The sequence below is a fragment of the Myxine glutinosa genome, chromosome 3 (assembly GCF_964187855.1).
Source record: "Myxine glutinosa chromosome 3, kmMyxGlut1.1, whole genome shotgun sequence".
NCBI classification, from domain to species: Eukaryota; Metazoa; Chordata; class Myxini; order Myxiniformes; family Myxinidae; genus Myxine; species Myxine glutinosa.
In genome coordinates, this window is record NC_136263.1 from 216416941 (window position 1) to 216442997 (window position 26057).

Here is a 26057-nt window from a genome sequence, read left to right on the forward strand (position 1 = left end):
TCCATACATTCCTTCCACTTGTTCATCTTTTCCTTCAGTCCATCCATACTTTCCGCAATCAACACCAGATCATCTGCATACAACAACTCCCACGGTAAACCCTCCTTTACATTGAGCCAGCACCTCCATCACAGCTACAAATAGTAGTGGACTTAGTACCGACCCCTGATGCACTCCCACCTTCACCTCAAACTCACCACTGTTCCCGTCCTTCGTCCTTACAGCTGTGCGCACTCTTTTGTACATTGCTATCACTACTCTGATCAACCATTCCTCCACTCCTAACTTCCTCATTGCCCATGTCACTACTTCACGTGGAACCCTATCGAATGCTTTCTCCAGATCAACGAACCCAAGAAACAACTTCTTCCTCTTCTCCATGTACTTCTCCTGCAACTGCCTCACAATAAAAAGCGCATCTGTCGTTCCTCTTCCTGACATAAATCCAAACTGCATTTCGTCGATCTTCACTTTTATTCCTTATCCTCCTCTCCAACACCCTTTCCAATACCTTCATTCCATGCTCCAATAACTTTATCGTTCGGTACGAGCCACACTCTAGAGCAGCGTTTCTCAACCTTTGATGGCCCATGGCCCCCCTACCGAGTCGCTTAACATTCGTGGCCCCCTGCCCTTCAATAAAAGATGCAGATTTCGTTTTATGAAATTTATTTACTCAGTCTTAAAAGATAAATCAAAGTAAACATTTTTCTAAGCAATACAATCAATGAGACACTTGCTGTTGGGCTTGTCTGACGAGGCCTCTTATGTCCGGCTCCGTCTTGGACACAGCAAGGCGAATATCGTTCCCAACGTCAAGACGGTTTCTGGACTTCGTTTTAATGGTCGCAAGGTCAGAAAATCCAGATTCGCAAAGATATGTTGTGGCGAATTGAATGAGCATTACGGATGCCTTCTTGCTGAGTAGTGGATACGCATCCTGAACAGACAACCAGAAGGTGGAGAGGTCTTCTTTGTTACTGAAGACCAGCTTCATTGCTTTTGAAACCTTCAACTCTGCCAGCTCGTCTGCTTCGTCTTCAGTAGGTTCAATTTTGGCGTTGAACGGGTCTTTGTGCCACGGAACATCCAACGGTGCATCGTCGAAATATGATTTGAACTCAGCGGAGAGATTGTCGAGATGTCTAGTGATGCAATCTTTGATGCCGACGGGAAGCTCAATCCTCTGCGTCTGCAGGTGCTCGTCCAAGAAAGGAAACGAGGCAGTGGACCCGGCCTTGATTCGTGCCTGCCAGACTTCCATTCTAGCAGACAGTCCGGCAAGCTTGTCTTGAACGTCACTGACTGTCACATCACGGCCTTGCAAGGACTGGTTCATTTCGTTGAGTTGGCCGAATATATCGGCCAGGTAGGCGAGCATCATGACGAACTCTTCATTGTCGAAGTGGACATGGAGGTTGTTTTCGTTGTCTCGCAGGAAGATTTCCACCTCAACCCGGAGTTCATACAGCCGAGAGAGGCATTTCCCCCTCGATAGCCAACGGACTTTGGTGTGGAACAGAAGTCCAACATGTTCCGCTCCCATTTCGTTGGCCAGTAGTTGGAAGAGCCGATGATTTTTGGCCTTCGCTCGAATGAAGTTGATCACTTTGACCGCGACGTCCATGACTTCCAGCAAACGAGGCGGAAGAGTCTTTGACGCAAGAGCGTATCGGTGTAGCGAACAGTGGGAGGACGTCACATGGGGCCATTCGTTCTTCACAAGCGTGACGAACCCTCCTCTGACGCCGACCATCGCTGGGGCACCATCAGTACAAATGTGCTTGAAATTCTGCCAACCGAGTCCGTTAGCTTCAAAAAAAAGAGTCCACAATAGCTTTGATATCTGCCGCTGTCGTTGTGGTTGGTAGGGTATTGCAGAACAAGAACTCTTCCTTCATCTTTCCCTTTCTCTCATAGCGAGCGAAGGCGATCAACTGGCTCTCCAGGGCGGTGTCGGTAGACTCGTCTAATTGAAGGCTAGCCTGCAGCGTGCTTTGTTTGATTTCGGAGCAAACTTGACGGCACACATCAGCAGCCATGTCGTCAATCCGTCGTCGGATCGTGTCATTAGAGAGCGAAACTTGCTGGATCTTCTTTTTCGCCTCTGGTCCGATCATCAATTCCACCATTTTCTCTGTACATGGCTTGATAAGGTCCTCAGCAATAGTGTGCGGCTTCTTGCACTTCGCAATTCGGTATGCCACTTCGTAGCTGGATTGAAGAGCAGGTTTTTCTTCTGGCCGGAATCCAAATTTGGGAAGTGTCGCTTCACGGTCATATCGTGATCGTTTCGCAGACAGAGCGTCGATATTATCTTCCTTCCTTCCGGGATGCATCTTGTCGCGATGGTTTGAAAGTTTGGAAGGACGTAGTGACGCATTTGACATCACGACCGAGCAGTGCAGACATTGCGCGCAGTCCACGCCATCTCGACTGACATTCGTGAATCCAAACTTGACATAGCTGTCATTCCATTTTCGAGCCTTCGACATCTGAGAAAAAAATTGCAAATACGAATTAATTACTTTTGTAACGGTAATACAGTAAGGTTGAAAATTAGGTTTAGAAAAGTGCTCTGGAGGGAAGGAGAAGAAAGGAAGTAGAGATGTAAAGAAGCAGAAAGAGATGGAGAGAAACTCATCTACCCTTTTTTAGAGAAGGTTAAACTCATCTACCCTTTTTACTTTGACACTATGACCGGAGACTAGTCACCTTAATTGTACATTACAAGCTTCTGCATTCTGAATCGCAGTTTTTCGGCGTCCGCTCGTGGCCCCCCGGTCGAAGGCCCGTGGCCCCCTTGGGGGGCCACAGGCCCCCGGTTGAGAAACGCTGCTCTAGAGGGTCACCTTTCCCCTTGTATAGAGGGACGAGGGTACTCAGTTCCCAATCCACTGGAATGCGGCCTTCTTTCACCGCCAGATTACAGATCTCTGTCATTCTCTTCACACCCCAACTGCCTGCTGCCTTCAACATATCTCCCAAAACTCCCGTCAGCCCTCCCGCTTTTCTACTCTTCATTGCTTTTATTGCTTCCTCAACTTCCTTCTCAGTTATCTTCTCTGCCGGTCCTAAAACTGGGTTACTCTCTATGTTGCCATCCCATTCATTCTCTGTATTCAACAGCATTTCCATATATCTTTTCCATCTTCCTTTAATTCCATCTGGGTCCACAACGATTTGTCCCACTTCATCCTTCAAGCAACTCACCCCCATCACACCACACCTCTCTTTCGCTATCTGCTTTGCAATCCTCAATACTACTGCTCTCTGACCCTCTTCCGAATCCAAGCGTTCTCCGAACATTTTCCTACATGCCTCCTGCGCCTTTGCTACCTCTTTCTTTGCAGCCTTCTTGGCTGCCTTATAACTTTCATGCTCTGCTGTTTCTGCTCCCGTACCCTTCGACTTCTGCCACTCCTTGAACTTCTACCTCTTCTCGTCAAATCCTCTTTCCAACTTCATCATCCTACCACCATGTTTCCTAGTGCCCCGGTGGTTCTTTTGTCCATCCACATACCTCACCAACGGCTCCCAACAGACTAGCTTTCATTGACATCCAACCACTTTCAAGCTCAACGACATCATCCTCTACCCTACTCAGCCTCTCTTTTAATGCCTCCCTTACTGTCACCTCTTTCAACCTCCACACCTTCATTCTCGGTTGGTACTTCACCCGCCGAGCTCTCTTCGTACCTTTCACCCTTATGTCGCAGACAACCAAGTGGTTCTGTGAAACAGCCTCCTCCCCCAGGATCACCTTTGTGTACTGGAAGTGCCCCCAATCTCGCCTACGCACCATCAGGTAGTCAACGGTTGTCGTCGACCCACCTGACATGTATGTAACAACCTTATTATCCTCTTTCTGGAACTGAGTATTACAAATCAACAAATCAGCTCCATCAGCAAACTCCAAAGTCCTTTCACCTTCTCCATTTCTCACACCATATCCGTAACCCCCATGAACTCCCTCAAAACCATCTATACTCCTTCCCACATGTCCATTTAGGTCTCCTCCTACCACAACAACTTCCTCATCTTTCACGTTTTCCATCAGCTTCTCTATCACACACCAGAACTTGTCCTTCTCTTTATCGCTCCGACCAACCTGCGGAGCATATCCCGAGATGACGTTCACCAAGAGCTTTCCAATCATCATTTTCACCATCATCAACCTGTCACTCACTCTCGTCACACTCACCACACTGTCTACAAACTCCTCAGAAAACAGGACACCAAAACCATTCACGCCCTCCAGGCACCCTTGCCACACAAACTTGTATTTCACTTTCTTCCAGCTTTCTTGGCTTTCTTTCATTCACTTTCCAGCTTTCTTCACTTCCTCATAATCTGTACATTTGTCAATCGGTAAAGCCAAAAATATATCTTGAGCTTTACCCACCAGAACACTTTGCACTAACATAGTCCAGGACCCCACAGGCCATTTTACCATTTGAGCCACTTTCTCAAAGTGTAAAAAAAACTTGGCTGCCTCCTTTTCATTGAAGGGTGGAACCAGCCTCACATGCCGACCAACATCCCAGGTGTTCTGACTAGTTGTCGAACTAGCCGGCATGGATACGACTTCTCTCCGTTCTCCCATTAATTCCAGCTCCTTGAGTTTAACTTCCTTCTGATACTCCATGCCACGTTCCTTTAACTCCCTTTCAGCTCTCCTCTCCTCTGCTCTTTCCTTTTCTCTTCTTTCTTCGAGTTCCCTTTCAGTTCTCCTTTCCTCTGCTCTTCTCTCCTCGGCTTTCCATTCCAACTCTGTTAACCTTTCCTGGCTCTGCAGTTGCATCTCCATTTTCCGGGGCTGCACATTTTATTTTTCCTTGGGTAACCAATCCAAGGCTACTTCTGTCCATGTTCCCTGTCCCACCAGAGATTCTACCACCAATGTCTGCATCTCTGCTTTCTTCATATGAGCTCGGACCTCCAAGTTACAATGTTTGGCCAATATCAAGAGTTCCGATCTTTTTAACGCAAGTAACTGTGCCTCATTAGGGGACGCCGCAAACTTTTCTGCGTCAAACACCATGGTGACTATCAGTTACCACCGGTTAACCTTCACACAAATTTTGTTTCAATTTTTTTTGAAAAATTTAGGAATGTTCAAAAAATTCCAAATTTGGGAATCCTGGGAATGTTAGGGAATTCTATCCCGGACGAATGTTATTCGGGAATTTGATCCAGGATGAGGACCCCAATTTCAATTTGGGCCAATTTTGGACGAGTCCCAATTTCTCGGACGAGCTCCTAATTTATATTACGTGCTCCACACCGACCCCCTGGTCACGGTGTACCTCCGAGCCCCGAGAGGAGTCACTGCAGAAAAATGTGTTATTCTGTATGTCAAAGATCAATGGAGAAGCCACCCCAATTATTACTCACAAACAAATATTGCATTAAGATCACACAAAAATAACAGTACAACAATAATAGTAATCAAAAGTACAATCAATATGTCCTATGATGGTACCATCAGTTTTGTAATATATAACTCACTGTGCTCCAAGTGAGTGAAACAAGAACATCCCCAATGTCTCTTATTCCCGGCTTCAAGCCAAAGTTGATTCGCTCCAGCGATCGCCAGAACGATGTCCAATCGAGACCAGAATCCCGTTCGGATGGCAAGAACAGTCCCACTGCCAAAGCGGGGCAAAGGCGCCCTCCAGGCGACTGGGAAATCCAAAGGCACCCTCCAAGTGACTGGGAAATCACACCCTCGGGTATGGACGTTCCACAGCTCCCAGTCGGCGACACGCAGACTTTCCACTCAAACGCCACGTCACACACACACACACCCCAGATTGACGTCTGAATGCGGGGAAAATGGTCGAAATGAGACGAAACCGTGAGCGAAGCACAAGTCCTGCGCGAGTCAAAATGGCCGACGGCCCGGTCTCGTGGCGCAACGGCACGACTATGATTCTCTCCTGAATCGATCGCAAAACCTGACACGCAGGTTAATCTGTCACAGCGATAACCACTCTGTCACAAGAATCCCTTTCCTGGGAAACCCGAAAGCTCGCTCGTGACTGTTGTTCGCCACCGTTCGCTCCAGACCGCAAATAGCTCGGCTCCTTCTTATCCGACTCACTCGCTCCGCCTTCTTTTTTTCCTCTTCCTCTTCGTCGCCGTCCGGTTCCTGTTTCATTTAAAACATTAACTTTTAACTTTTGAAAAGAGAAATATCTATTCCCTTTAAATGACAACAATAATAACACATGGAATCAGAAATGTTTACAGTGGATGAAAACCACCACAACGGAAGTGACGAATCCATAACAATTGTCACCATGCCAGTTGGCTGGGTGTGGGTTCACTCTCTCACCAACCATGGCTCCTCAGCAAAGGACTTCTGCGACTCACTGGGACTGACACAATCTGTCAATTTCCCGACCCGGATATCAGTCAACGGAGCATCTTCTCTTCTGGACTTGGTTATGACTAACTTCCCTGAAAATGTCTGCTGCTCTTCTTCTGGTCCAATCGGCTCATTTGATCATGTGCTTGTTAAAGTGGACATCTCTCTGACCATTCTCAGAGAGCCTCCTCAGCGTCGACGAGTCTGGCATTTCGCTCAGGCCAACTGGCACGGTCTTCAAGCAGCCATCAATCATCTGGACTGGTCTCCCATCTCTACCGCCTCTGACATCAACTCATCCTGGGAATTCTTCCAAAGTAAATTGCTCTCTCTCATGCACAGATTTATCCCATCTCGTCTTCAGTTGTCATACCCTTCCTCTCGTCCATGGTACACGGATTCTTGTGGTGAGGCTGTTGCCCAGAAACAACTTGCCTTCGTCTCCTGGAAAGCAAATCCAACGGAACGAAATCTCATTTCCTTTCACAAAGCCCGAAACAAGTGTGTGTCCACCCTCAGGAGAGCCAGGAAACAATATCTCTCCGTTCTCAAGACCGAACTCTCTTATCAGTCTCCCTCTTCCAAATCATGGTGGCGTCTGGTGAAATCTGTTTCTGGTGTTTGTTCCCCCTCCATCCCTTCCCTCACCTTAAACGGCTACACATCTGATTCCGCACATGAAAAAGCTGAATGCCTCAACTCTGTGTTTGCCTCTAAATCTTGTGTCCCAAACCCATCCCTCTCTGTACCCACCATACCCAGTTGTACGCAGCTGCTCCTGGACTCTGTGTCCTTTCCTCCTGACAAGGTGGAAAAGTTTCTGTCAACCCTCGACTCTGATTCTGCAACTGGACCAGACGGCATCAGCCCACGGGTCCTAAAATCCTGTTCTTCCGCTCTTTAACTCCCTCTCTCTGTTCTCTTCACCCTCTCTTTTGCTCAAGGTCATCTGTCATCTGCTTGGAAATCAGCCAACATCACCGCTTTGCACAAAAAAGGTGCAAAAACAGATCCTAGCAACTACAGACCAATCAGTCTTCTCTCAATTATCAGCAAAGTCATGGAATCCATCATTGCCTCGGATATGAAATCTTTCCTCTTCTCCAATGGCTTGATCTCTGATCATCAATTTGGTTTCAGACCTGGTCACTCTACTCTGGACATGCTCCTTCTGCTTTCTCAACAATGGATGGAGGTCCTCAATGCCAAACAGGAAATTAGAGCTGTTTCCCTTGACATATGTGCCTTCGATACAGTCTGGCACCCGGCTCTGCTCACCAAACTCGCCGCCTTTGGTATCCATGGAAATCTCCACGCATGGCTGGCGGACTTCCTCTCTCGTCGTAGTCAACGTGTGGCCCTGAATGTGTTTCTCTCATCTCCTCTTCCTGTTCAGGCTGGAGTTCCCCAAGGCAGTGTTCTGGGCCCTGTGCTTTTCCTGGTCTTCATCAATGATCTCTCTGACTCTCTTGAAAATCCTCTTTATCTCTTTGCTGATGACTCTACTCTCTGTCGCTCCATTCCTCATCCCTCAGATCGGCAGTCTGCAGCCTCCTCACTCTCTGCAGACCTGGACAAAATCACAGACTGGGCAAACAAGTGGACCATGTCTTTCAATCCTGACAAATCTCACTCTCTTACGATGTCTCTCCGAAAAGACCAACTGGACAACCCTCTCATCCACTTTCTGAATAATCCTCTCCAAGAAGTTCTGTCACTCAAGCTTTTGGGTCTCACTATCTGCCATGATCTTTCGTGGGAAAACCACATTTCAAATCTGGCCTCCAAAGCCACTCGCCGACTGGGCATCCTCCGTCGTGCGAAGTCCTTCCTTGGCACACCTGAGCTCCTCACCACATACAAGGCTTTCATCCGCAGCTCAATGGAATACTGCTCTCCCCTCTGGGCTGGTGCTCCTGCCTCACACCTAGCTCGTCTTCACGCTGTTGAAACCAAAGCGTTCAGAATCATTGGAATCTCCCGCGATGAAGCTAACTCCAAGGGCCTTCCACTCACTCACCGCAGGCAGGTTGGTGGTCTTTCCGTCTTCTACCGACTCCTCTCCGGCCTTGCCCCCCCAGCTCTCTCTGGGGCTCTGTCCCCCAAATATTCCTACAGGTCGCACAAGATCTGCCTGCAACCCTCTTAAGGTTAAACTGCCAAAATCAAGACTCTCTGCTCACCTTCACTCCTTCACTCCTTCACTCCTCCTTTCTCCCACCTCTGGAACAAACTCCCTCACTCTCTTCAATCCCACTCCTCCCTCCAGGTCTTTAAAACAGCTGTTCACCACCATCTCTTATCTTCCCATATCCAAAACCTTGATCTTTTCTACCCCCGCTAATTTCACCCCAAATCCACTTTTTTGAAATACCAACTTCTTTCCTGGAAGTCCTTGGTGTCCATGTGCTTTATACCTCTCCCACCCCCACCCCCCTTTCCCGTGCCTCCTCCCCCCAAACCCTCTCCCTCCCACACATCTCCCGATGTCCCTGCTCTCAAATGTTGTGTTTGTGTGCTTCCCCTCTCTCCCCATCTTGTCTACCGCTCCCTCTTTTTATATATTTTGTTTGTCTGTTTGATTTGTTTGTGTGATAAATGTTAACTCTTTTACGAGCCTCGATTCTGTAAAAAAAAAAATTAAAAAAATTAAAAAAAATACAGCGTTGGAGTTCAAAACCGCAAACAGATTTTTTTTTTTTGGGCAGCGAAATAAGTTGCCAGTGAAAGATGCTGTCGCAGTGTGCGGACATACATGGAAACACTCCACTGGAACCCGAATCAATAACAGTCGCAACATGGATGGCGATCTTGTGCACTTGTGGCGCAACTTTATTAAGAATCAATATAAATAAAGAAATGGTATCAACACCACATTAACGCAACCAGCTTATCTACTCAATTTTACTTGGTGGATGGAGGGTGGGGTTGGGGGGGAGGGCCAGAGGAATGCAAAGGATAATAACTCAAATATACATAAGACAAGTGCAGATACATTCAAAGTACACCGCCCCCATGCCAAATAATTAAATATCCTACAGCGCGGCATTGCCGGGGCGCCTCTGGCGCCCGGCAATACCGCAGTGCAGCTCATTGAGGCTGCATTGGGAGGGAAAGGTGTACACTAATTGATTGCTTAATTGTATAATTAAAATCAATAAAAGATTATCACAAAATATTTTCTTAATAAATTGGCCAATAGCATAACTAAACCACTAGTGCTTCATCCGAAGATGTATCTTTTAGAAATTTAATTAAATAAGTCATTAATAAAAAATTAAATAATTAATTGATTTATCAATAATTAATCAAGAAATAATTCATCGATTAATTGATTAATCAATAAATCAAAAATATCCTTGGTCACTTGGTCACTCCTGTCCAAATATTAGCTTCTGAGCTCAAAAGGTGCCTGAGATATTGGCCAAAAGAGAAAGAAAATAAATAAATGATTAATAATGAAAATAAATAAATAATAATCATGAAAAAATTAAATTATTAATCAATTCGGTCAGAGAACACATAAACCACCACGATTTCATCAGAATCTGTAAATTTAAAAAAATTAAAAAAAAGTCATTAATCGAATAATTAAATAATTAATCGATTAATTGATTAATTCATTAATTAATTAATCAAAAACAGCCTTTGCAGCCAAATCACCTGGTCATTGGCATGTCCAAATATCAGCTTCCTCACTCAAAAGGGGCCTGAGTTAATGGTCAAAAGAGAAAGGAAATTTGATTAATTAAATAAGTACTTAGTTAATCGCTAATAATTAAATAACTCCTCAATTAATTGATTAATCAAAAAACAAAAAATACCGTTTTTGATAAAGGACTTGCTCACTATTGTGCCAGAATTTCAGCTTCCTAGCTCAAAGGATGGCTGAGATATTGCCCGGACAAACAAACAAGAAAACAAGCAAGCAAGAAAACAAACAAGTACACATACATTCAAAGTACACCGCCCCATGCCAAATATTTAAATATGCTGCAGCACGGCATTGCCGGGGCGCCTTCGGCGCCCGGCAATACCGCAGTGCAGCTCATTGAGGCTGCATTGGGAGGGAGAGGTGTACACTAATTGATTGATTAATTGTATAATTAAAATCAATAAAAGATTATCACAAAATATTTTCATAATCAATTGGCTAATCGCATAACTAAACCACTAGTGCTTCATCCGAAGATGTATCTTTTAGAAATCTAATTAAATAAGTCATTTCTAAAAAATTAAATAATTAATTGATTACTCAATAAATAATTAATCGATTAATCAATAAATAATTAATAGATGAAATGATTAATCAATAAATCAAAAATATCCTTGATAGCCACATCACTTGGTCACTCATGTCCAAATATTAGCTTCCCAGCTCAAAAGGTGCCTGAGATATTGGCCAAATGAGAAAGAAAATAAATAAATGATTAATAATGAAAATAAATAAATAATAATCATAAAAAAATAAATTATTAATCAATTTGGTCAGAGAACACATAAACTACCACTATTTCATCAGAATCTGTAACTTTAAAAAAAAAAAATTTTTTGTCATTAATCAAATAATTAAATAATTAATCGATTAATTGATTAATTAATAAATCAAAAATATCCTTTGCAGCCAAATCACCTGGTCATTGGCATGTCCAAATATGAGCTTCCTAACTCAAAAGGTGCCTGAGTTAATGGTCAGAAGAGAAAGGAAATTTTATTAATTAAATAAGTACTTAATTAATCGCTAATAATTAAATAACTCCTCAATTTATTGATTAATCAAAAAAAAAAACCGTTTTTGACAAAGGACTTGCTCACTACTGTGCCGAAATTTCAGCTTCCTAGCTCAAAGGATGGCTGAGATATCGCCCGGACAACCAAGAAAGAAAACAAACAAACAAGAAAGAAAGAAACCAGCGTGAAAACTGAGAACTCTCTTTCAGCGTGCGTCACTGCCGAGCCCCCTTTGGTGCCCGGCAATGACGATTTGCAATGCCTGGAGATGGCATAGGAAAGGAGCGGTGTACAACAACCAGAGTGAAAACTGAGTACTCCCTTTCAGCGTGCGTCACTGCCGAGCCCCCTTCGGTGCACGGTAATGACGATTTCCAATGCCTGGAGATGGCATCGGAAAGGTGCGGTGTCCAATTAAAATCAATAAAATATAATCACAAAATATTTACATAATCAATTGGCTAATAGCATAACTAAACCACAAGTGCTTCATCCGAAGATGTATCTTTTAGAAATTTAATTAAATGTCATTAATAAAAAATTAAATAATTAATTGATTAATCAATAAATAATTAATCGATTAATCAATAAATAATTAACCAATTAAATGATTAATCAATAAATCAAAAATATCCTTGATAGCCACATCACTTGGTCACTGTCATGTCCAAATATTAGCTTCCCAACTCAAAAGGTGCCTGAGATATTGGCCAAATGAGAAAGAAAATAAATAAATGATTAAAAATGAAAACAAAAAAATAATAATCATGAAAAAATTCAATTATTAATCAATTCGGTCACAGAACACATAAACCACCACCATTTCATCAGAATCTGTCACTGGAATATTTTTATTTTTTTTGGAATTAATAAGTAAACAATTAATAATTAAATTTATTTAAGTAAATAATTAAACAAGTACAGATACATTCAAAGTACACCGCCCCATGCCAAATAATTAAATATGCTGCAGCGCGGCATTGCCGGGGCACCTCCGGCGCCCGGCAATACCGCAGTGCAGCTCATTGAGGCTGCATTGGGAGGGAGAGGTGTACACTAATTGATTGATTAATTGTATAATTAAAATCAATAAAAGATTATCACAAAATATTTTCATAATCAATTGGCTAATCGCATAACTAAACCACGAGTGCTTCATCCGAAGATGTATCTTTTAGAAATTTAATTAAATAAGTCATTTATAAAGAATTAAATAATTAATTGATTACTCAATAAATAATTAATCGATTAATCAATAAATAATTAATAGATGAAATGATTAATCAATAAATCAAAAATATCCTTGATAGCCACATCACTTGGTCACTCATGTCCAAATATTAGCTTCCCAGCTCAAAAGGTGCCTGAGATATTGGCCAAATGAGAAAGAAAATAAATAAATGATTAATAATGAAAATAAATAAATAATAATCATTAAAAAATTAAATTATTAATCAATTTGGTCAGAGAACACATAAACTACCACTATTTCATCAGAATCTGTAACTAAAAAAAAAAGAAGTTTTTTTTTCATTAATCAAATAATTAAATAATTAATCGATTAATTGATTAATTAATAAATCAAAAATATCCTTTGCAGCCAAATCACCTGGTCATTGGCATGTCCAAATATCAGCTTCCTAACTCAAAAGGTGCCTGAGTTAATGGTCAGAAGAGAAAGGAAATTTGATTAATTAAATAAGTACTTAATTAATCGCTAATAATTAAATAACTCCTCAATTTATTGATTAATCAAAAAAAAAAATACCGTTTTTGAGAAAGGACTTGCTCACTCTTGTGCCGAAATTTCAGCTTCCTAGCTCAAAGGATGGCTGAGATATCGTCCGGACAACCAAGAAAGAAAACAAACAAGTACACATACATTCAAAGTACACCGCCCCATGCCAAATAATTAAATATGCTGCAGCGCGGCATTGCCGGGGCGCCTCCGGCGCCCGGCAATACCGCAGTGCAGCTCATTAAGGCTGCATTGGGAGGGAGAGGTGTACACTAATTGATTGATTAATTGTATAATTAAAATCAATAAAAGATTATCACAAAATATTTTCATAATCAATTGGCTAATCGCATAACTAAACCACTAGTGCTTCATCCGAAGATGTATCTTTTAGAAATTTAATTAAATAAGTCATTTATAAAAAATTAAATAATTAATTGATTACTCAATAAATAATTAATCGATTAATCAATAAATAATTAATAGATGAAATGATTAATCAATAAATCAAAAATATCCTTGATAGCCACATCACTTGGTCACTTATGTCCAAATATTAGCTTCCCAGCTCAAAAGGTGCCTGAGATATTGGCCAAATGAGAAAGAAAATAAATAAATGATTAATAATGAAAATAAATAAATAATAATCATAAAAAAATTAAATTGGTAATCAATTTGGTCAGAGAACACATAAACTACCACTATTTCATCAGAATCTGTAACTTAAAAAAAAAAAATTTTTGGGTCATTAATCGAATAATTAAATAATTAATCGATTAATTGATTAATTAATAAATCAAAAATATCCTTTGCAGCCAAATCACCTGGTCATTGGCATGTCCAAATATCAGCTTCCTAACTCAAAAGGTGCCTGAGTTAATAATGGTCAGAAGAGAAATGAAATTTAATTAATTAAATAAGTACTTAATTAAACGCTAATAATTAAATAACTCCTCAATTAATTGATTATTCAAAAAACAAAAAATACCGTATTTGACAAAGGACTTGCTCACGACTGTGCCGAAATTTCAGCTTCCTAGCTCAAAGGATGGCTGAGATATCGTCCGGACAACCAAGAAAGAAAACAAACAAGTACAAATACATTCAAAGTACACCGCCCCATGCCAAATAATTAAATGTGCTGCAGCGCGGCATTGCCGGGGCGCCTCCGGCGCCCGGCAATACCGCAGTGCAGCTCATTGAGGCTGCATTGGGAGGGAGAGGTGTACACTAATTGATTGATTAATTGTATAATTAAAATCAATAAAAGATTATCACAAAATATTTTCATAATCAATTGGCTAATCGCATAACTAAACCACTAGTGCTTCATCCGAAGATGTATCTTTTAGAAATTTAATTAAATAAGTCATTTATAAAAAATTAAATTAATTGATTACTCAATAAATAATTAATCGATTAATCAATAAATAATTAATAGATGAAATGATTAATCAATAAATCAAAAATATCCTTGATAGCCACATCACTTGGTCACTCATGTCCAAATATTAGCTTCCCAGCTCAAAAGGTGCCTGAGATATTGGCCAAATGAGAAAGAAAATAAATAAATGATTAATAATGAAAATAAATAAATAATAATCATAAAAAAATTAAATTATTAATCAATTTGGTCAGAGAACACATAAACTACCACTATTTCATCAGAATCTGTAACTTAAAAAAAAAAAAATTTTTTGTCATTAATCAAATAATTAAATAATTATTCGATTAATTGATTCATTAATAAATCAAAAATATCCTTTGCAGCCAAATCACCTGGTCATTGGCATGTCCAAATATCAGCTTCCTAACTCAAAAGGTGCCTGAGTTAATGGTCAGAAGAGAAAGGAAATTTAATTAATTAAATAAGTACTTAATTAATCGCTAATAATTAAATAACTCCTCAATTAATTGATTAATCAAAAAATAAAAAATACCGTTTTTGACAAAGGACTTGCTCACTACTGTGCCGAAATTTCAGCTTCCTAGCTCAAAGGATGGCTGAGATATCGCCCGGACAAACAAGCAAGAAAACAAGAAAACAAGAAACCAGAGTGAAAACTGAGTACTCTCTTTCAGCGTGCGTCACTGCCGAGCCCCCTTTGGTGCCCGGCAATGACGATTTGCAATGCCTGGAGATGGCATAGGAAAGGAGCGGTGTACAACAAACAAGAAACCAGAGTGAAAACTGAGTACTCTCTTTCAGCGTGCGTCACTGCCGAGCCCCCTTTGGTGCCCGGCAATGACGATTTGCAATGCCTGGAGATGGCATAGGAAAGGAGCGGTGTACAACAAACAAGAAACCAGAGTGAAAACTGAGTACTCTCTTTCAGCGTGCGTCATTGCCGAGCCCCCTTTGGTGCCCGGCAATGACGATTTGCAATGCCTGGAGATGGCATAGGAAAGGAGCGGTGTACAATAATTAATCGATTCATTGATTAATCAATAAATCAAAAGTATCCTTGATAGCCACATCACTTGGTCACTCCTGTCCAAATATTAGCTTCCGAGCTCAAAAGGTGCCTGAGATATTGGCCAAATGAGAAAGAAAATAAATAAATGATTAATAATGAAAATAAATAAATAATAATCATAAAAAAATTAAATTATTAATCAATTCGGTCAGAGAACACATAAACCACCACCATTTCATCAGAATCTGTAACTTTAAAAAAAAAAAAAATTCAGTCATTAATCGAATAATTGAATAATTATAATTGCTTAATTAATAAATCTAAAATAGCCTTTGCAGCCAAATCACCTGGTCATTGGCATGTCCAAATATCAGCTTCCTAACTCAAAAGGTGCCTGAGTTAAAGGTCAGAAGAGAAAGGAAATTTGATTAATTAAATAAGTACTTAATTAATCGCGAATAATTAAATAACTCCTCAATTAATTGATTCATCAAAAAACAAAAAATACCGTTTTTGAGAAAGGACTTGCTCACTATTGTGCCGAAATTTCAGCTTCCTAGCTCAAAGGATGGCTGAGATATCGCCCGGACAAACAAACAAACAAACAAAAAAGAATGAAAGAAAACAAACTAGTAAAGCTACATTCAAAGTACACCGCCCACATGCGAAATAATTAAATATCCGACACGCGGCATTGCCGGGGCGCCTCTGGCGCCCGGCAATACCACAGTGCAGCTCATTGACGCTGCATTGGGAGGGAGAGGTGTACACTAATTGATTGATTAATTGTATAATTAAAATCAATAAAAGATTATCACAAAATATTTTCATAATCAATTGGCTAATAGCATAACTAAACCACTAGTGCTTCATCTGAAGATGTATCTTTTAGAAATTTAATTAAATAAGTCATTAATAAAAAATTAAATAATTAATTAATGAATCAATAAATAATTAATCGATTAAATGATTAATCAATAAATCAAAAATATCCTTGATAGCCACATCACTTGGTCACTGTCATGTCCAAATATTAGCTTCCCAGCTCAAAAGGTGCCTGAGATATTGGCCAAATAAGAAAGAAAATAAATAAATAATTAATAATGAAAATAAATAAATAATAATCATTAAAAAATTAAACAAGTACACATACATTCAAAGTACACCGCCCCATGCCAAATAATTAAATATGCTGCAGCGCGGCATTGCCGGGGCGCCTCTGGCGCCCGGCAATACCGCAGTGCAGCTCATTGAGGCTGCATTGGGAGGGAGAGGTGTACACTAATTGATTGATTAATTGTATAATTAAAATCAATAAAAGATTATCACAAAATATTTTCATAATCAATTGGCTAATCGCATAACTAAACCACTAGTGCTTCATCCGAAGATGTATCTTTTAGAAATTTAATTAAATAAGTCATTTATAAAAAATTAAATAATTAATTGATTACTCAATAAATAATTAATCGATTAATCAATAAATAATTAATAGATGAAATGATTAATCAATAAATCAAAAATATCCTTGATAGCCACATCACTTGGTAACTCATGTCCAAATATTAGCTTCCCAGCTCAAAAGGTGCCTGAGATATTGGCCAAATGAGAAAGAAAATAAATAAATGATTAATAATGAAAATAAATAAATAATAATCATAAAAAAATTAAATTATTAATCAATTTGGTCAGAGAACACATAAACTACCACTATTTCATCAGAATCTGTAACTTAAAAAAAAAAATTTTTTTGTCATTAATCAAATAATTAAATAATTAATCGATTAATTGATTAATTAATAAATCAAAAATATCCTTTGCAGCCAAATCACCTGGTCATTGGCATGTCCAAATATCAGCTTCCTAACTCAAAAGGTGCCTGAGTTAATGGTCAGAAGAGAAAGGAAATTTTATTAATTAAATAAGTACTTAATTAATCGCTAATAATTAAATAACTCCTCAATTTATTGATTAATCAAAAAAACAAAAATACCGTTTTTGAAAAAGGACTTGCTCACTACTGTGCCGAAATTTCAGCTTCCTCGCTCAAAGGATGGCTGAGATATTGCCCGGACAACCAAGAAAGAAAACAAGAAAACAAACAAGTACACATACATTCAAAGTACACCGCCCCATGCCAAATAATTAAATATGCTGCAGCGCGGCATTGCCGGGGCGCCTCTGGCGCCCGGCAATACCGCAGTGCAGCTCATTGAGGCTGCATTGGGAGGGAGAGGTGTACACTAATTGATTGATTAATTGTATAATTAAAATCAATAAAAGATTATCACAAAATATTTTCATAATCAATTGGCTAATCGCATAACTAAACCACTAGTGCTTCACCTGAAGATGTATCTTTTAGAAATTTAATTAAATAAGTCATTTATAAAAAATTAAATAATTCATTGATTACTCAATAAATAATTAATCGATTAATCAATAAATACTTAATAGATGAAATGATTAATCAATAAATCAAAAATATCCTTGATAGCCACATCACTTGGTCACTCATGTCCAAATATTAGCTTCCCAGCTCAAAAGGTGCCTGAGATATTGGCCAAATGAGAAAGAAAATAAATAAATGATTAATAATGAAAATAAATAAATAATAATCATAAAAAAATTAAATTATTAATCAATTTGGTCAGAGAACACATAAACTACCACTATTTCATCAGAATCTGTAACTTTAAAAAAAAAATTTTTTTGGTCATTAATCGAATAATTAAATAATTAATCGATTAATTGATTAATTAATAAATCAAAAATATCCTTTGCAGCCAAATCACCTGGTCATTGGCATGTCCAAATATCAGCTTCCTAACTCAAAAGGTGCCTGAGTTAATAATGGTCAGAAGAGAAATGAAATTTAATTAATTAAATAAGTACTTAATTAAACGCTAATAATTAAATAACTCCTCAATTAATTGATTATTCAAAAAACAAAAAATACCGTATTTGACAAAGGACTTGCTCACTACTGTGCCGAAATTTCAGCTTCCTAGCTCAAAGGATGGCTGAGATATCGCCCGGACAACCAAGAAAACAAGAAAGAAAACAAACAAGAAAACAAACAAGAAACCAGAGTGAAAACTGAGTACTCTCTTTCAGCGTGCGTCACTGCCGAGCCCCCTTCGGTGCCCGGCAATGACGATTTGCAATGCCTGGAGGTGGCATAGGAAAGGAGCGGTGTACAACAAACAAGAAAGAAACCAGAGTGAAAACTGAGTACTCTCTTTCAGCGTGCGTCACTGCCGAGCCCCCTTCGGTGCCCAGCAATGACGATTTGCAATGCCTGGAGATGGCATAGGAAAGGAGCGGTGTACAATTATTTATCAATTCGGTCACAGAACACATAAACCACCACCATTTCATCAGAATCTGTAACTGAAAAAAAAAAATTTTTTTTAGTAATTAATCGAATAATTAAATAATTAGTCGATACATTGATTAATTGATTAGTCAATAAATCAAAAATATCCTTGATAGCCACATCATTTGGTCACTCATGTCCAAATATTAGCTTCTGAGCTCAAAAGGTGCCTGAGATATTGGCCAAATGAGAAAGAAGACAAACAAGTACAAATACATTCAAAGTACACCGCCCCATGCCAAATAATTAAATATGCTGCAGCGCGGCATTGCCGGGGCGCCTCTGGCGCCCGGCAATACCGCAGTGCAGCTCATTAAGGCTGCATTGGGAGGGAGGGGTGTACACTAATTGATTGATTAATTGTATAATTAAAATCAATAAAAGATTATCACAAAATATTTTCATAATCAATTGGCTAATCGCATAACTAAACCACTAGTGCTTCATCCGAAGATGTATCTTTTAGAAATTTAATTAAATAAGTCATTTATAAAAAATTAAATAATTAATTGATTACTCAATAAATAATTAATCGATTAATCAATAAATAATTAATAGATGAAATGATTAATCAATAAATCAAAAATATCCTTGATAGCCACATCACTTGGTCACTCATGTCCAAATATTAGCTTCCCAGCTCAAAAGGTGCCTGAGATATTGGCCAAATGAGAAAGAAAATAAATAAATGATTAATAATGAAAATAAATAAATAATAATCATAAAAAAATTAAATTATTAATCAATTTGGTCAGAGAACACATAAACTACCACTATTTCATCAGAATCTGTAACTTTAAAAAAAAAAATTTTTTTGTCATTAATCGAATAATTAAATAATTAATCGATTAATTGATTAATTAATAAATCAAAAATATCCTTTGCAGCCAAATCACCTTGTCATTGGCATGTCCAAATATCAGCTTCCTAACTCAAAAGGTGCCTGAGTTAATGGTCAGAAGAGAAATGAAATTTAATTAATTAAATAAGTACTTAATTAAACGCTAATAATTAAATAACTCCTCAATTAATTGATTATTCAAAAAACAAAAAATACCGTATTTGACAAAGGACTTGCTCACTACTGTGCCGAAATTTCAGCTTCCTAGCTCAAAGGATGGCTGAGATATCGTCCGGACAACCAAGAAAACAAACAAACAAGCAAGAAAACAAACAAGAAAACAAACAAGAAACCAGAGTGAAAACTGAGTACTCTCTTTCAGCGTGCGTCACTGCCGAGCCCCCTTTGGTGCCCGGCAATGACGATTTGCAATGCCTGGAGATGGCATAGGAAAGGAGCGGTGTACAATAAATGATTAATAATGAAAATAAATAAATAAATAATAATCATAAAAAATTAAATTATTAATCAATTCGGTCAGAGAACACAAACCACCACCATTTCATCAGAATCTGTGACTTTAAAAATATATATATATATTTGGTCATTAATCAAATAATTAATCGATTAATTGATTAATTAATAAATCAAAAATAGCCTTTGCAGCCAAATCACCTTGTCATTGGCATGTCCAAATATCAGCTTCCTAACTCAAAAGGTGCCTGAGTTAATGGTCAGAAGAGAAATGAAATGTAATTAATTAAGTACTTAATTAATCGCTAATAATTAAATAACTCATCAATTAATTGATTAATCAAAAAACAGAAAATACCGTTTTTGACAAAGGACTTGCTCACTATTGTGCCGAAATTTCAGCTTCTGAGCTCAAAGGATGGCTGAGATATCGTCTGGACAAACAAACAAACAAACAACCAAGAAAACAAACAACCAGAGTGAAAACTGAGTACTCTCTTTCAGCGTGCGTCACTGCCGAGCCCCCTTCGGTGCCCAGCAATGACGATTTGCAATGCCTGGAGATGGCATAGGAAAGGAGCGTTGTACAACAAACAAAGAGTGAAAACTGAGTACACCCTTTCAGCGTGCGTCACTGCCAAGCCCCCTTCGGTGCCCAGCAATGACGATTTGCAATGCCTGGAGATGGCATAGGAAAGGTGCGGTGTACAACAAACAACCAGAGTGAAAACTGAGTACTCTCTTTCAGCGTGCGTCACTGCCGAGCCCCCTTCGGTGCCCAGCAATGACGATTTGCAATGCCTGGAGATGGCATAGGAAAGGTGTGGTGTACAACAACCAGAGTGAAAACTGAGTACTCTCTTTCAGCGTGCGTCACTGCCGAGCCCCCTTCGGTGCCCGGCAATGACGATTTGCAATGCCTGGAGATGGCATAGGAAAGGTGCGGTGTACAACAACCAGAGTGAAAACCGAGTACTCCCTTTCAGTGTGCGTCACTGCCGAGCCCCCTTCGGTGCCCGGCAATGACGATTTGCAATGCCTGGAGATGGCATAGGAAAGGTGCGGTGTACAATTAAAGTAAAAATCAGCAAGCAGGAGGATCGAACTCACAGCAAGTATGAAGACCCACCTCAATCACATCGCACTCTTGCTCTTCACAGGACACATTCCAGTACACATTTGGGATCCACTGTGTTCGCACAAGCAGCAGCATTAGAATCAGCAGTGTCAGTAGCAGCTGCATTTGGCTGCAAAAACTTCTGAAGGAGCACCTCCTTAGGATCTGTTTGCGTGAGACTGCGTGGAATGTTGTAAGACTTGCGCTGCGGTGTGGTGCCTGAGGAAATAAAGCGAACCAGCCCAAGGAGAATACATTATTCAGTAATAACACTTCCATCAAGTCAGTATTTCGCAGTAAACAAGATAAATAAATGGTTTCCAAAATCCACAGCGAAGACGAGACTAAAATAAGCACAAGATACATCAAAGGCTGTGCTACGCAACTCCAACCACAGCTCCACTCAGTGTGAAACATGATGACTGTGACAGATGTATGAAATGAATGTACGCTAGTTTCCTTGTCAATGCAGTCACATCAAGTGTTGGAAAACCATAAGAATTAGCAATGCCCACTCTAAACCAACAGCCCTTTCCCCCTGAGGATACAGACGCTCAATTTGACGTCAAATCAAACGTGCCATGATCAGGTTATTGAAGGGCAAAAGTCATTCAAAAAGCAAACCACAAACTGAAATGCTATTTGTACAGTGCTCACAAACTCATTACTCCAGCACGACTTCATACAGGAATTGGTTGAAATATTTAACTTGCACAACTTTACTTTGGAGCATTGGTGAATATTGGAGGGAAGAGGAAGAAAAGCAAAGCAAAACAAGCTTCCAGCATACGAGAGCAATTTAAAGCATTGCAGACATAGGTGACGAATATTTGAGCATCAAGACACACCTGTGGAAATAACATCCTGTAGTTCACAAGCCGCAATGTAGCAGAGGCGTTTGTGAGACCGCTCGTTGTGAGCTTCTGCCTCTTCGGCAAGCTCGCGTAACTTCGTATGATCCCTATTCATGTCTGAACGCAAGCCATCCAGCCCAGCCACCATGTCCTTGTGTCGACTGTCATGACATGAGCGAATATCATCTCCGAGGTTGTCAAAACTCCTTGGCATGTGCTGTTGGAAGATTGCACAGTCAGCACATGGTCTCTGTAGTCAGCCTGGATGGATACCAAAATAAAACTAGCATTTTCAATTGAGATCGAGAGATCAACACAAAGTGAAAACGAAGGTTGTGCATCGGGTGTTGTGCATCAAGGCCACCATATTCTCACGATGCTTCTTCAGGATTATCTCAACCGGACCATTCATTTACACATTTACACAATCCATAATTGTTCCTTTGGTCATAAAAACACTGTTGGTGAAGTTTTCGGGATCTATTTTAATATGTAGAGGTAGCTCAACTAACTTGAAATTTCAGTATGTATAGTCTATACACTATACAGGTGAAATTGGTATATAACGCAATACACAAATTACACATACAGTACATACAAATTCGAAACACATCTACCAGCTGGTTATTCAGTCTTTTCCAGTTGGGGTCTTCTTGTTGCTGTCAGGGAATGTTTTCCTGTGTTCCTGCACAACCTGCAGCAGGAACTGAAGTTGATCTTCATCATGTGTCAGCAGTCCACTGAACTCCTGAATTAGTGCAACTCCTCGTTACGCATGGTCATTTACCACTTTCATGTCCTTCAGTCTCACACGCTGCTTTAAAATCGTCTCGGTCGTCCCAAGTCTCTGGGTCTGCTTTCAGAAAACTGTCAGGAAGGTCCATCTTTTCAAAAAGCGTGCGAGATTTCTGTGTCACAAAGTCTTCCAAACCACTTTCCTGAATATTTCCCAGATCAACTTGGATGCGCTTTGGAGGATCTTCTTGTCCTTCATTCTCCAGTGCGAGGACCATTTGTTGTTTCACTGCTGCAGGCACATTCTTGTCAAAAAAAGCAAGACCAATCGGGTCCTCCGATAAGTACCACAGATGGCCTGCTAGTTTCATGGTTGCTGCCTTCGAAATTGCTTGGTTTACATCTTTGTACTGCACCAGAGATTTTAGAAGAAGCAAATCACTGTTTGGGGCAGAAGCCGCAAGAGGAGCTGTCATCCATGCTCTGATGTAAATACGGATGGTGAAGATGGCAATGTCTCTCAGTCCTTTCTGCTCTTTGCCAGTGAGTTTGAACTGACTTCTGAACATCCAAACCTTCAGGCTATAGATGACCTTTGACATCCAACGGGCATGGTGCATGGGTCCTGGGGCCATGAAACGGACTCCATTTGCAGGATCTCCACCCAGAAAGATTACACAGTTCCAATAATTCCCGATAATCGTCTCTTGGCTGGATTTCAGCAAGCTGACTCCCAATGAAAAGCAGAACATCATCCTTGATATCAGAAAGGGATTCACTAACCAATTCATCTGTGGTTGCATCATCAAAGTTATCCTGATCCAGAAATTCCCAGCGAGCCTGGAATCGTTTGAAGATTAAGATCTCTGGTCCAGAGGAGGGCCCCATGCAGCTCACAAACACTGCTCCAATCACAATTTCAAGTATGTGGTGGCGACAAGCAAGAAATAGCAGTTCGGTGCCCAGTCCTTGTTCAATTAACACACATGCTCCGGCCAGCCTCCTCTACAGGGTACAATGCACACTGCGTAGACCCCTCAAAACATATTTTCCTTCATAAAACATCAACAAGGCATGCAGGGTATTCATAACTCAACTTAAAATTCCTGTAAAAGTATGCGACAATCAGAAACTGTTTCAGTGTCCATGGTATTGTACGACGTTAGTGTAAGACCATATGGGGAAATTTGATGACCATGAGCTACCCATATATATTATTCAATTTCATTTGTATGTCACCAGCAGAGTCTTTGTAAGTATTGGAACAGTTCTAGAGGGTGAGAACATGACATTGCAAAAAAAAATTTTAAAAATGATTGTGGACCACCCCAATGTGTATGTATATGTATATACAGTATGTATGTATACATATATATATAAATACTAGTGGGGTCACCCGTGGGAATCCCACGGGCATGGATGTGTGTGACATTTTAATATCTTGATTTAGATGCTGCACAATAAATTTTACAAAATAGTGACTGGCAATTCATCAGATCCAGAAATGGTGGAATGAATACAATTGATTTGACCCCTCACTCCTCTTCACCCTCACGCCTCTCCAATCCCACTCCTCACACCGATCCAATCCCACTCCTCACACCTATCCAATCCCACTCCTCACACCTATCCAATCCCACTCCTCCTCACACTCCTCTCCAATACTTCCTCACACTCCTCTCCAATACTTCCTCACACTCCTCTCCAATACTTCCTCACACTCCTCTCCAATACTTCCTCACACTCCTCTCCAATACTTCCTCACACTCCTCTCCAATACTTCCTCACACTCCTCTCCAATACTTCCTCACACTCCTCTCCAATACTTCCTCACACTCCTCTCCAATACTTCCTCACACTCCTCTCCAATACTTCCTCACACTCCTCTCCAATACTTCCTCACACTCCTCTCCAATACTTCCTCACACTCCTCTCCAATACTTCCTCACACTCCTCTCCAATACTGCCTCACACTCCTCTCCAATACTGCCTCACACTCCTCTCCAATACTGCCTCACACTCCTCTCCAATACTGCCTCACACTCCTCTCCAATACTGCCTCACACTCCTCTCCAATACTGCCTCACACTCCTCTCCAATACTGCCTCACACTCCTCTCCAATACTGCCTCACACTCCTCTCCAATACTGCCTCACACTCCTCTCCAATACTGCCTCACACTCCTCTCCAATACTGCCTCACACTCCTCTCCAATACTGCCTCACACTCCTCTCCAATACTGCCTCACACTCCTCTCCAATACTGCCTCACACTCCTCTCCAATACTGCCTCACACTCCTCTCCAATACTGCCTCACACTCCTCTCCAATACTGCCTCACACTCCTCTCCAATACTGCCTCACACTCCTCTCCAATACTGCCTCACACTCCTCTCCAATACTGCCTCACACTCCTCTCCAATACTGCCTCACACTCCTCTCCAATACTGCCTCACACTCCTCTCCAATACTGCCTCACACTCCTCTCCAATACTGCCTCACACTCCTCTCCAATACTGCCTCACACTCCTCTCCAATACTGCCTCACACTCCTCTCCAATACTGCCTCACACTCCTCTCCAATACTGCCTCACACTCCTCTCCAATACTGCCTCACACTCCTCTCCAATACTGCCTCACACTCCTCTCCAATACTGCCTCACACTCCTCTCCAATACTGCCTCACACTCCTCTCCAATACTGCCTCACACTCCTCTCCAATACTGCCTCACACTCCTCTCCAATACTGCCTCACACTCCTCTCCAATACTGCCTCACACTCCTCTCCAATACTGCCTCACACTCCTCTCCAATACTGCCTCACACTCCTCTCCAATACTGCCTCACACTCCTCTCCAATACTGCCTCACACTCCTCTCCAATACTGCCTCACACTCCTCTCCAATACTGCCTCACACTCCTCTCCAATACTGCCTCACACTCCTCTCCAATACTGCCTCACACTCCTCTCCAATCCTGCCTCACACTCCTCTCCAATCCCTCACACTCCTCTCCAATCCCTCACACTCCTCTCCAATCCCTCACACTCCTCTCCAATCCCTCACACTCCTCTCCAATCCCTCACACTCCTCTCCAATCCCTCACACTCCTCTCCAATCCCTCACACTCCTCTCCAATCCCTCACACTCCTCTCCAATCCCTCACACTCCTCTCCAATCCCTCACTCTCCAATCCCTCACACTCTCCAATCCCTCACACTCTCCAATCCCTCACACTCTCCAATCCCTCACACTCTCCAATCCCTCACACTCTCCAATCCCTCACACTCAACAATCCCTCACACTCTCCAATCCCTCACACTCTCCAATCCCTCACACACTCCAATCCCTCACACACCCCTCCAATCGCTCCTCACGCTCCTCTCCAATCGCTCCTCAC

The 26057-nt window shown here is 40.7% G+C and overlaps 1 protein-coding gene and 1 long non-coding RNA gene across 2 annotated transcripts in view; one reads left to right on the forward strand and one right to left on the reverse strand.

Moving 5' to 3' along the window:
• Positions 1 to 26057, forward strand: part of LOC144891401 (uncharacterized) — a 245166-nt gene that overhangs the window by 127295 nt on the left and 91814 nt on the right. The window lies entirely within an intron of this gene.
• The window catches only part of LOC137416123 (kinesin-like protein KIF11-B), a 175931-nt gene that overhangs the window by 19175 nt on the left and 130699 nt on the right, over positions 1 to 26057 (reverse strand). Inside the window, exons 8-9 of the mRNA XM_078774983.1 lie at positions 21919 to 22141; positions 21083 to 21289 (exon numbers count right to left, since the gene is read on the reverse strand). Of these exons, the coding sequence (XP_078631109.1) occupies positions 21108 to 21289; positions 21919 to 22141 (405 nt within the window). The 3' untranslated portion in view covers positions 21083 to 21107. The remainder of the gene's footprint in view (positions 1 to 21082; positions 21290 to 21918; positions 22142 to 26057) is intronic.